The 11,624-nt window shown below is 33.4% G+C and overlaps 1 protein-coding gene across 1 annotated transcript; it reads right to left on the bottom strand.

Annotated features, from left to right (window-relative positions):
* Positions 1-283: 283 nt before the first annotated feature.
* LOC117113171 (glutathione S-transferase P-like) lies at positions 284-11,160 on the bottom strand. Its single transcript, XM_033256450.1, has 8 exons — positions 11,075-11,160; positions 10,084-10,116; positions 7,950-8,050; positions 7,080-7,167; positions 6,665-6,768; positions 2,843-2,899; positions 2,371-2,427; positions 284-1,995 (listed from the first exon to the last, which is right to left on the bottom strand). Coding segments are annotated over exons 1-8 (630 nt in total). The 5' UTR covers positions 11,076-11,160; the 3' UTR covers positions 284-1,806.
* Between the last annotated feature and the right edge of the window lie 464 nt (positions 11,161-11,624).

Raw genomic sequence — 11,624 nt, 5'->3', positions numbered from 1 at the left:
TTTACTTTGTTTTATAATTGTACAGTAAATTTATGAATTTTATCTATGTATTTTGATGTTTTAATGTTGATGACTTTTAATTGACGCAGCGGTGGCTCCTGAAATTTTCCAACGCGGTCCGACGTCATCGGGAGGGGGGGGGGTTCTCAAACCAAAGGGCTTAGTATGGCCCAAATTGTGCTTTTAGTCCACATTAAGGATTGGCAATAAAAAAAAAGTTATTTCAATAAAAAAATTATTCTTTCTATATTTGATAATCAACAAATCACAAGACAAGTAAAACGTTTTTTTTTTTCTGATCTTTATTGCTATTCTAATTGAATACTTTTAGATGTGCAAGTAGGTGGTGCAATGATATGGCTCGGGTTTTTGGGGACATAGAACGTCCAGGCTTCAGTCGCGTATATAGAAGACTTAAGAGGGTGCTGATCGGGGGACTCGACGATCAGTTGGGTGCTAGTTCGCAAAATAAGGTGATTTTGTGATTTTTAACTACATGACCGGGATTTTTGGGGGTGACACAAGTAATTTTTGGAAGGACGTGCACCCCCGTAAATACACCACTGCTAGGCTCGGTGACAGTGACTGCCCTTAGGCAAGGTAAACCTGGTCGTGCCAGAATTTTCCTGACCAGGGGTGGGGGTGGGTGCAATACTGTCAGACTAAAAACTTCCAACTAAGGCATGTGGATCTGGAGAACCAATGGTGGGGCTCAGAGTGTTACTTCCCCTCGCCCTTTGGCGCCTAGAAAAACTGGGCAAATTTTGATCATTTCAAAGTGTTCTGAGATGTTTCAGCATAATGTTTCAAAAGGAAGCGTATACCCGTTATTGGTCCGACTGAGGTAGGAGGTCTGAGGCTGAGGTAGGGGGACACAAGTCCCTTGATAGAGGTGCCACCGTTTACAATGTAGGGCTAAATTACTGCCCAATGAGCTATAAGATTCTAGACAATGTGAATTATTGATTCTAGTTAAAAAATACTTACTTATAACTAACTTATTTAGCATTTTTTTGTAAAATGAAATATGTCCACTGCCTAAATTCTATATTAAATTTCAAAAATAAGCTCCGGAATGGAGCATGTGTATACTGCAGAATGTAGCGTTTTCAAAGTACTGTATAGTTTGTTTACAATGCTACACCTAAGTTCAAAAGGGTAAAAATTACTCTAAATATAGTCCATTATAGGACAAGGTGCTATCATCCACTGGTCATCTGTCAAAACTTATGAAAAATTACCCACTCCCTAATAAAACTACATTCATACTGTTATGGCATGCCTGTCACACGAAATTAACCTTAACAATATAGTTGTGGCGATTTCCATGGGTGTTTAATGATGCAGTACATGCTGTCTAAAGTTTTTCCCAGAGCAATAGGACTTTGTGTGCACTTTATCTCAAGGAAAAGAGCATTATAAATGCCTGTACCAGTACCAGTTAACACATTCCATTTATATTTTTGCGAATATCAGCGCAAGTGCAGTATACTAAAAAACAAGTAAAACTACGGTGTGACACCTAACCACAAACTAAAACAAGTATATACTTAAAACTACATAAATTCCTTCTTGCACGTGCAAGAACACAAAATCATAAAATTCATTTGACTGCAGCAGTTTTACAAATCTCAAGATAAAGATGTATTTCAGGAGTATGCGGTGTACAGAATTCACATTTACATACAAAACTATATCTAACATTTCAATACATATGCTGTGATTAAAATAGATCATGCATAATTTGGCTGAAATTTATTCCAGCTTAAGTCATCCAATTAAGATTTTAAGCCTAAACGACTACATCTATTGTTTTCCATTTCCATTGATCTTCAACTGTTTGTAGGCATCTGTGGCCTGTCTGGCTGCAATTTTTGGACGTGCGGACATGCGTTGATGATAGCCCTTTAGAACTGGATACTTGTCTAATATGGGGGGTGACAGAACCAAGAGAATGTCCAGAAGATTGTAGAAGTTGAAATCCGTAAACGAAATCTACAAAAGTTAAGATCAAAACAAATTAACAACCTTACTCATGGCATGGACAGCACAGTATATACCGTAGTTTATGTGGCAGAGGGGGTGTGGTCTGACAAACATAATTGTTGCTATTCTATTCATTACACCCCCTCCCCTGTTAAGACTAGTGCTGAGTATTTTCATAGTTTACAGATAATGGCTTACTATACCTTAACTGTATGTAACTACTATAATGATGGAACTATATTACTATTAGGTTCATAAAAGTTTACATGAAAACTTCAGAGTTATTTTAGACATTAAGTAATACATTAGTGAGACAAAATGAATGGATGAAATTTGGTCATTTTCTGCATCAACATATTATACAAACACAAACACCAAAAGCACCTTTTCCCCTGCAGCAAATCCACCAGCGCCACCTCCATTGTTAGCTTTAAAGAGATTCTGAGGAAAAAATAAAACAAACTTTGAACAGAAATGTATACTCATGTTATAAACTGTCAACGCATAAGGCAAGATTTTTATACCTAATTCATCAAGCCTGAATTTGTGTTTTTTTTTTTCTTATTTCACAATTTGACAATTCAACCAAAATCATCAAGGCTAGAAAAAAATAAAATAAAATTTTAATGACAAAAAAAGAGCAAGAGTCTGGGTAAACAAATGATTAAGAGTGACCTTAGTCGCTCGCTATAGGTCATACCACATTGTTGTATGATGAATGTGATATGGTAATGTAAAAAGTTCAATTAATACTTTATATTTATTAAATTTTGATGAAAAAATATCTAGTTTTATCTGAAGATGTCATCGAGGCGGTGTTTTTGGAAATAGAAATAAACGTTAATTTATTTTTTACCTCCATAATTTCAAGCTGAACTGGACAAGTATTATTCACAAAATCATCTTTGCCAGCCTGTGTAAAAAATTAAAAAGAAATGTACAAATATTGTTTAAATTCAGTATATTATCCACAATTTTCTCCAGAAATTTGCCAACAGGAGGTAGGACAATTCCAACATGTGTGTCAGAACCTAGGAAACACCTAGGCTTTGGTGAGGTCCAAAAGAAAAAATTTGATGGTTTAGGATTGCAAAATTGTGCTTTAATAACACACTACCCTCACCTCTACAAAAAGGATAACATTACATGTACAGTATCTCAGTCCTCCATGAATTAAGTGCTGATTGGAAAATGCAGATTTTAGAACGTTATTTATATATTTTTCAGCTGCGACTGACAGAGCCAAATCGAGGGGATTGTATGATGGAGCCGTTTGGCTAGGCCGAATCGACTTGAGCGGTCCGGACGGCGTGCAAACTCGCCTGATTGGCGGGCTCGCCAAGTGATACCTGGGTCAATACTCAGAAAGTGTATATTTCCATGTCTCTAGTTTCATGTCATATCATTAAGCTAATATTGGACGTTTAACCTTGGGTTTTCTGGATTTATAGTCTGTAACATGTCTTAAATAAAATTGCATAGTGCAATTGTAAAATTCAATAAACGTTATTCATAATTTTTATGAATCTTGTATCATATAGTCTGCAACAAACTCATGTCCTGATGCAAAAAATCAAAACACATCACGCCATTTTCAAATTATGTGTTCACTAATGACCCAGAAACTGTTAAACGACGTGACCTGACCTGCTTCTGTTCTGACACCTGCCAATGTTACAACGCTAAGAAGTCAGATTGAAGAGAAAATCGAGAAAACAGGCCAACAGGAGATGGAAACACACCAAAGGAAATTGAGTTGCCCACTGCTTATGAGCGTCCAGTTCTTACAGTAAGCCACAGTAATGTAAAGGTCAATGACTTTTGTGTTGTGATATACGATGGAAAGCCTTATCCAGGGAGGATTATAGAGATGTGGACAAGAAGAGGAAGTTGGAAGTAAGTTCCATGGCAAAAATAGGGAGAAACTGTTTCTTTTGGCCTCTGTTTGAAGAATTCCTATGGTACTCATATGTCGACATTTTAACATGGATACCAGAACCGAAAAAAGTGACAAATAGACACCAAGAAGTGGACCCTGTAATTAGGGTTATTGATGGGCTGATGAGCGTGGAATTATAGGTTATCCGATGTCTAGTTTCTGTAATGATAATCATTTGTTGTTCTTGATTGAAGGGGATATTTGTGAAGTGTCGTCACGAAATCAGTCTTGTTGTACAGAAAATGAAATGTGAGATATTTGTATAATATGGTAGATCTATTTTTTGGCTTCATTTCACTTCTTAAATGAAGGTCATTGGTTTAGTTAAACCAGAGAAAATTTATTTTTAAATTCAATTATCTAAAACCACAGTTTTAAGAAAATCGATTCTAAAGAAAAACAGTTATTGAATTCCTGTGTGTTTTCCTATTGATTTTTTAAAAATACCACCATAAAATGCATATAAAAAGTTGTTCATTGTAAATAAACAATTACAGGAAGTTAAGTAATTTAGTTTATGAGTCTATGAACCTTCTGAAATAACTAAAATCACATTTTCAAGTTTTTACAACTTTTTAACATTTTGCAGAATATTCAGAATGATTTGGGCATACAACAAGACTCATTTCGTTGCGACACCTCACATTTGTGATTAATTTTCAAGTTCTTGTGGGCACTAGAACTCAGAATTGATAACTTGTTATGGACTGATATACGATATACAATATACAGGTAGCATGTACTTACAAAAGTGAGTTTCTGTAAATCGCAGGGCCAAACGTTACTTTTTTCATTAAGTGCCGCTCTCGAATAAGAGCCACGGCACTTAATCGGAGTGCATTATCACCTTATATGTACTGCAAAATTTTGAGAAATGTAGTGTTGAAATGATTAAATAACGCAATTACGACACAAACATCCTTTTATAAACATCTATTTATGAATATTTGGTCACTCAACATGGGAAAGGTAACCTTTGAACATAAATGGAAATAAATAAAAGAAAATATCATCCTTTGATTAATGTATCAAACTTTTGTTAATCTTGATGGCAAGTACTCGTTTAAGTGAAGAACTTTTTTTTTTGTGAAATTTGCAGTTTAGTGCAGAGACATGATTTCATATTTAAGTAAAAAAGTAACAAACAAAAACTATTGACCGTAATTTGATTATGTTTTTATAGAGATACATTACTTTCTATACATGGAATATCAATTGTGATTGATAACCCAAATTGTAAAAACAAGCCTAATAAATAGTGCAGACATATCGTGATGGAGCTGACTCATGTACAGTCAGTCTTGTGGAAAAAGAAGCTAATATATAAGCTTATTCCTCATAAACATCGTGCCAAACTATATCTTCTATTTCCAGGAATAGGTATCAAGATAAAAACACTTCTAGGAATCATGGACAAGTTGTTTAGATCTCCCTTGGAACCGTTGTCTGAAATTATACACTTTCTGATTATTGACCCACCTATGATGCTAAAACTTGTTTGGCGGATGGAGCGGATTGACTGCAGGCCATTATTTATTCAGTACATAACTATGGCACAACAGGATGAGGGTTTGTAATCTCAGATTTATCTTGTACAGTATTAGGAATTTCAATCTAACAAACTTAAGAACCCAAGCTTATTCAACTGATGGGAAAACATTTTTTCCTTGACCCTGAACTACACTACCTGAGCTCTGTCATGTATCCAGGGGCGGATGGATGTTATTTATCCAAATCAAATCCATGGTAACATTAAATTAGAATTAGGAATTGCCTTTTTTAAGACCTGTCTCTTATACACATCTATTGTGATTGATAACCCAAATTGTAAAAACAAGCCTAATAAATAATGCAGACATATCGTGACGGAGACTCATGTATAGTCAGTCTTATGGAAAAAGAAGCTAATATATAAGCTTATTCCTCATAAACATCGTGCCAATCTATATTTTCTATTTCTGGGAATAGGTATCAAGATAAAAACACTTCTAGGAATCATGGACAAGTTGTTTAGATCTCCCTTGGAACCGTTCTCTGAAATTATACACTTTCTGATTATTGACCCACCTATGATGTTAAAACTTGTTTGGCGGATGGAGCGGATCGACTGCGGGCCATTATTTATTCAGTATATAACTATGGCGCAACAGGATGAGGGTTTGTAATCTCAGATTTATCTTGTACAGTATTAGGAATTTCAATCTAACAAACTTAAGTGTCATCTGGTGACGAAGAACCCAAGCTTATTCAACTGATGGGAAAACATTTTTTCCTTGACCTTGAACTACACTACCTGAGCTCTGTCATGTATCCAGGAGCAGATCCAGAAATGTTCAAAAGGGGAGGAGGCGATCAAGATGACATCACCGTGGGAGTCAGGGGGAATGCCCCCCCCCCCTTTATCCGTCCCTGTGAATCTGACGAAACATAGCACCCTGTACTTTTAAGGTTGGCACAAGTGATTACATGAATTAAGTCTGGGTGGTGACAAAACTAAACAAGATAACAACATAATAGGCAGAGGTCACTTAAAGGCAGAAGTCCCAACTCGATGCATTAAGAAAGCACACATAACCAGATCTCCCCTTAAGTGGCCTGTATGTAAAAAATAATGATGCTATTATGATTATGTCCTTATTGGAAGAGAAAATATATTTCTTAAAATGCCACTTATTCTGAATAACAGCTTTGTACAAGGAGGAGACAAGTACAAATTAAATTAAAATCTTCCCAACTTACATAGTTTCTATAAATCATGTTAGTATAAGTAACTCTTAGATCCTCAACGCCATCGTTGAACATATCAATCTTGAAAGCTTCTAGGTCGTTGCTGCCATACAAGCCTAAATAATTTCCACAGATTAAAAACAATTTCAGTGAAGATATTAAATCTTTTTTTTTTTGTAAGTTCTGAAAAGACCAAACCAGGGAGTCATATTGTTTACTTGCATTATATTTTTAGCTACAGCATATGACATACACATTTTTCTTTTTTACTGGTTATAGTTTCTAATCACTTAGAATTAATCTTGTGTGTCACTGCAATCTGCGAAAAAAAAAACTTTATTAAAACAAAGGTTTTGTCATTTGTATTAGCTCATTTCCCTAAACAGCGGAAAATAGGTCACTGTTATCCACTGCAGGTCAAACTCACCATATTTTCTGGCTAAATATCTCAAGATAGCATTTGACTGAGCACAGACCAAATCTCCATCGTACAACACTGGCATCTGACGGAAAGGCTGCAATAAAGGGATGGGATTACCGAAATTAGTACATCAGATAACTAGAAAAATGTTGTAAAGACATCCAGGTTTCGGCATACACACAGTGTCTACTCGCACTGTTGCCAATCCAGGCTTATTACCTCCGCCAAGGAGGTTATGTATTTACTGCTGTCTGTTAGCAAGATTACTCAAAAACTAGTGAATGGATTTTCACAAAATTTATTGAAATACTATATAACATTAATCAAAGAAAGACACAGTTTCAATTATCGGAAGAAAAGGTCACAGAAATTGTATTTTTTACCCTTGAGCATAAAAGAAAATAATAAAATAGCAGCACTTGGCACTCAAAACAATGTGCTTGAATATGGCGGGCGAATCCATTATTTTCTTGAAGGTGCGCTGCAGCACTCAAGGAAAACGTGTGCCTGATGCGACAGGCGATTTCAATATTTCATTGAGGGTATGCTGCAGTTTCGCCCAAAATACACGTTGGCCTGTGTATTGTTGGTACTGTATTCAAGCACGGAAGGGAGGTATGCACTCTACGTACTAAACTGCTCTAGTTTTAAAGATGCTTCCGTGTTCGAAAAAAAACAAAAAAAACTCTGATTAATCATGAATTTATCCTAAAAAATAGAACACATATATATTACACATTATTATAACATATGTCGACATGGCATTTGTTGGTCAACACATAAGTGTTTGTGGGATAAAAAGCATATTCTGGGTCCTGTTATGATTGGTCATTTGTTAAGTATGATTGACCCTCAGGACAGGTTCCAAGAACCTACCAGTTTCGGCTTTAATGGTTGGAACTCTGCACTTGTTAGCAATTCATCTTCAAAATCAACACCGTTGTCAAGGAGAAGCAGACGAATCGGCTCAGCACGTCCTAAAAAAAGATAAAATTGGCAGTGGCGACTGGGGCAAAGTTTTATATCAATACTTACTTCTGATTGGATGTTATTTATCCAAATCAAATCCATGGTAACATTAAATTAGAATTAGGAATTGCCTTTTTTAAGACTATTGGATGTTATTTATCCAAATCAAATCCATGGTAACATTAAATTAGAATTAGGAATTGCCTTTTTTAAGACTGGTATAACAGTGAAAATGCAAGTTGTAATATATAATACATCATTGTCCTTTGAGCTTTATGCTACCACATTCTTGAATAGAAGCCCTGGGCTTCTTTTTTTTTTTTGTGATGTTTAGATGGGCTTCTTTTTGAGGCAACTTTTGCAAAGTAAAGATGGGGCTCTTTAAAATGAATGCTGTAAAATGTGGTAATTACTACTATAAAATTTGGTCCTGTGTATTGGAATGCTCTCCCACAATAGATTCGAGAACTAACATCTATCGAACCACTTAAGAAAGTCATTAAAACTCATTTGTTTCCAAAATTGTAAATATTAACTGTATATACTGAATTTTGAATATTCTGTTTTTGAATGTTTGAATTTTCTTTAATAATTATCTTAATTACAATAAGTATTTTACCCTTTTAATGGTAACTTTTATATATATTATATTTATATAAACTTGGAAAGTAATTATTTTTGTTGATATTAATTTATTTTACATAATGGTTAATGGTTAATGGTTTTTAATTTATAGAGCGCAAAATACAAAAAGTCTCTAAGCGCTATCAGGCAAGTGTAAAGAATTAACATAATGAATTTAGAATTTAGTTTTAGATAGATTAGTAGATTTTGGAATTTTTATATATTTTTTTAATTTTTATTAATGTAAATAACTAATTATTATTAGTATTTTTCTGAATTGTAAAGAATTTAATAATTGCAACTTAATTTCTCCATTATTGTTAACCATTTTGTCACTTGCCATTTTTTTTTTATAATTGCTTTTTTCTATAGGTTTAATTTTACTACTTTTATATTGTAAATTACTTTAATTATTGTGAAATCTTTTGTATTTCTGAAGTTGTTCTTGTGAGGAAGCGCTTTGATCTTTTCTGGAAAAGCGCTATAAAAATCTTATTATTATTATTAAAACAATAAAGGGCTGCTATAACATCAGTCTGTATCATGGAGTGTATTAACAGGCATTAATCACCTAATCTACTGTAACCAAACATGTTTTTAATTTATTTTGTTTATTTTAAATTTATGTACCGTGTATGTACTGTACTATCTCAATAAGCCCACAGGCTTCTTTTCTCTTATAGTCTTTTCAGAGCTAATTTTGCTAACTAAAGAGGGGGCTTCAATTTGAGATAGGCTTCTTCTCCAGATTAAGCCTATTGATCTTCTATTCAAGGTCTTACGGTACAGTTTAACATTAAAGATGTAAATATTCTGGCAAACCGACAGATATACAACAATTTATGCAAATTGCCTAATCTGTTTATCTACTACTGTACTGTAAAAATTTAGTGTAATAATAATAAAAGTCATAATAAAACTTTATTATTAAAGAAGTATTGTCCTCTGAAAATGTCAAAAGTCATAATAAAAATAATTTTGAAATTAACTTGCTCATTTTGTAGTAACATACAAATTATTAACTTGAGCATAGAAATTACTGAATATAAAAAATATTTACCCTGGCTTTTTTTTATACTTCATAATGATAAAAATAAACACTTCTATTCTAGTCAATGGAAATGTTTCTATCATTTTCCTCTGAAAAATTATGAGTAAACATTTTTTAGAATTCAGTAATTTCTATGTTCATGTTGACAATTTTCATGTTACTTCATTTTAAAAAAGATTTTGCGATATTTGTTGGTATATTTTATGGGACAACACATCTTTCAGGCCGACAATTTATAATATTAAATATGTATGAAGATTTCATTTCACCTATACATTAAGAAAACATTAATTCTTATAGTAGGCATAGGCCACTACATTATTAAAATTAATATGGTTGGTTTATTATGATTTTTACAGTACATACCCTGGATTGCGAAGTAAGTCAATTTGTATCCCACTGAAAAAAAATTTAAAAAAATTATAACTCTTCAAAAGAAACACACACATGAACAAGAATTAATAGATTAATATTGTAATACTCTAGCTGGGGAAGCGCCAATCCTTTCTAATAGCTTTCGTGTCCACTTATATTTGACAGTATCTTCTCATAAAAAAAAACCCCAACATTATGACATAAATTTTTGAAAAAGAATGTTTACAGTGCAAAGCTAGGTAGCATGTGTTAAAAAAATGATAAAAATAGAAACATAAAAAAGTCCAATGTTAGCAATAATATATTTATTATCTTATACATTATTATATATTTATTATATTATTTGTCCTCTTTTCATGGACAGTCCCAATCCCAACCCTCTCCACCCTTAGGTAAAAACCTGAATTTCATGAATGAAAAATGATCACAGGACATCATTACCATTATATATATATATATATATATATATATATATATATACATATATATAAACTTGCCTAAGTCGACTTTGCACGAATTCAAATAAATATAAGAAAAATAAACAATGCAGGAGAAATAAAAACAAATATTTAAATTCAATCTATCAAACATAACATAACAAAGAACATTGAATACCGTACAGTAAACAAAGAAAGAACAAATTAATAGTGGAAGCGATTGATGATTCCCCAAAAATGATGAAAACAAGGATTTGCCTATTATTTTGGATGTTGCACAAATGTATACATTATTAACATAACAAGCCAGATAAAACTGGTGTTCTGTCAGCCAAGCAAGAAAGTCGCTACACTTGAGTTCAAGCACGCTGCGGCTGCACTCGAGTTTCGTGAGGCCAAGAAGTGTAGGCCTTATGTGAGGATGCGGCGGCTGTTTGGGTTATGGCCAAAGTACAAAAATTTTAATTCAGTGCATGAATAAAATATGTTTAGAGCCATAACAGGTCTAATAGATATTATTATACTTTGCGATTCGTATTCCTTACTTTTGATGTAGAGTAAGCTGAAGCTAATCCGCTTTGAAAGACGTCCTAAAAAACAAAAGAAAGAGACCTGGAGAATGAAAAGGATTTGTCAGCCAATCAGCATTGACTATTAGAGTTGACGATTTTCGTTGATGATTGGTTGAGAGGAGAAGGCAAAGACGAGAGGTCAATATTACATAAGGGGATGAGTTCACAGGCATGTTCAAATGTCGACTGTTTCAGATCGGATGACAAAATAAAAATAAACATTTCAATAGTTTCATAGCAACATGAACATTCATATTAAATAAATATTCACATTTATTTTATGATATGATATTTACTATCATAAGAAAATAGGCCTAATATATATAAAAAATGAATACTGTAATGTATTTCACTATATATTTTTTTTTTAAACCAAAAACACATGCAGCCTTATGTTCCATTTTATAGTACAATATAAATAAGTTATAAACAGTACACTTATACTAAATGTAGTTAGGCAGTGGCTGTCATAAAATATTGTTATTTATTGGAAATTTGTAAATGTTTTTCGCCCAGCGGTGGC

The sequence above is a fragment of the Anneissia japonica genome, unplaced genomic scaffold, assembly GCF_011630105.1.
Source record: "Anneissia japonica isolate Jap-2015-1 unplaced genomic scaffold, ASM1163010v1 scaffold288155_len217153_cov186, whole genome shotgun sequence".
NCBI lineage: Eukaryota > Metazoa > Echinodermata > Crinoidea > Comatulida > Comatulidae > Anneissia > Anneissia japonica.
The sequence above is the reverse complement of the archived record's forward strand: the minus strand, read 5'-3'. Positions and strand labels throughout refer to the sequence as shown.

Coding starts and splice junctions, on each gene's coding strand:
- LOC117113171 (XM_033256450.1), bottom strand. Junction 6,769..7,079: donor ATATTTAGCCAGAAAATATG/GTGAGTTTGACC, acceptor GAAATTATTTAG/GCTTGTATGGCAGCAACGAC. Junction 1,996..2,370: donor GATTTGCTGCAGGGGAAAAG/GTGCTTTTGGTG, acceptor TAACTTTTGTAG/ATTTCGTTTACGGATTTCAA.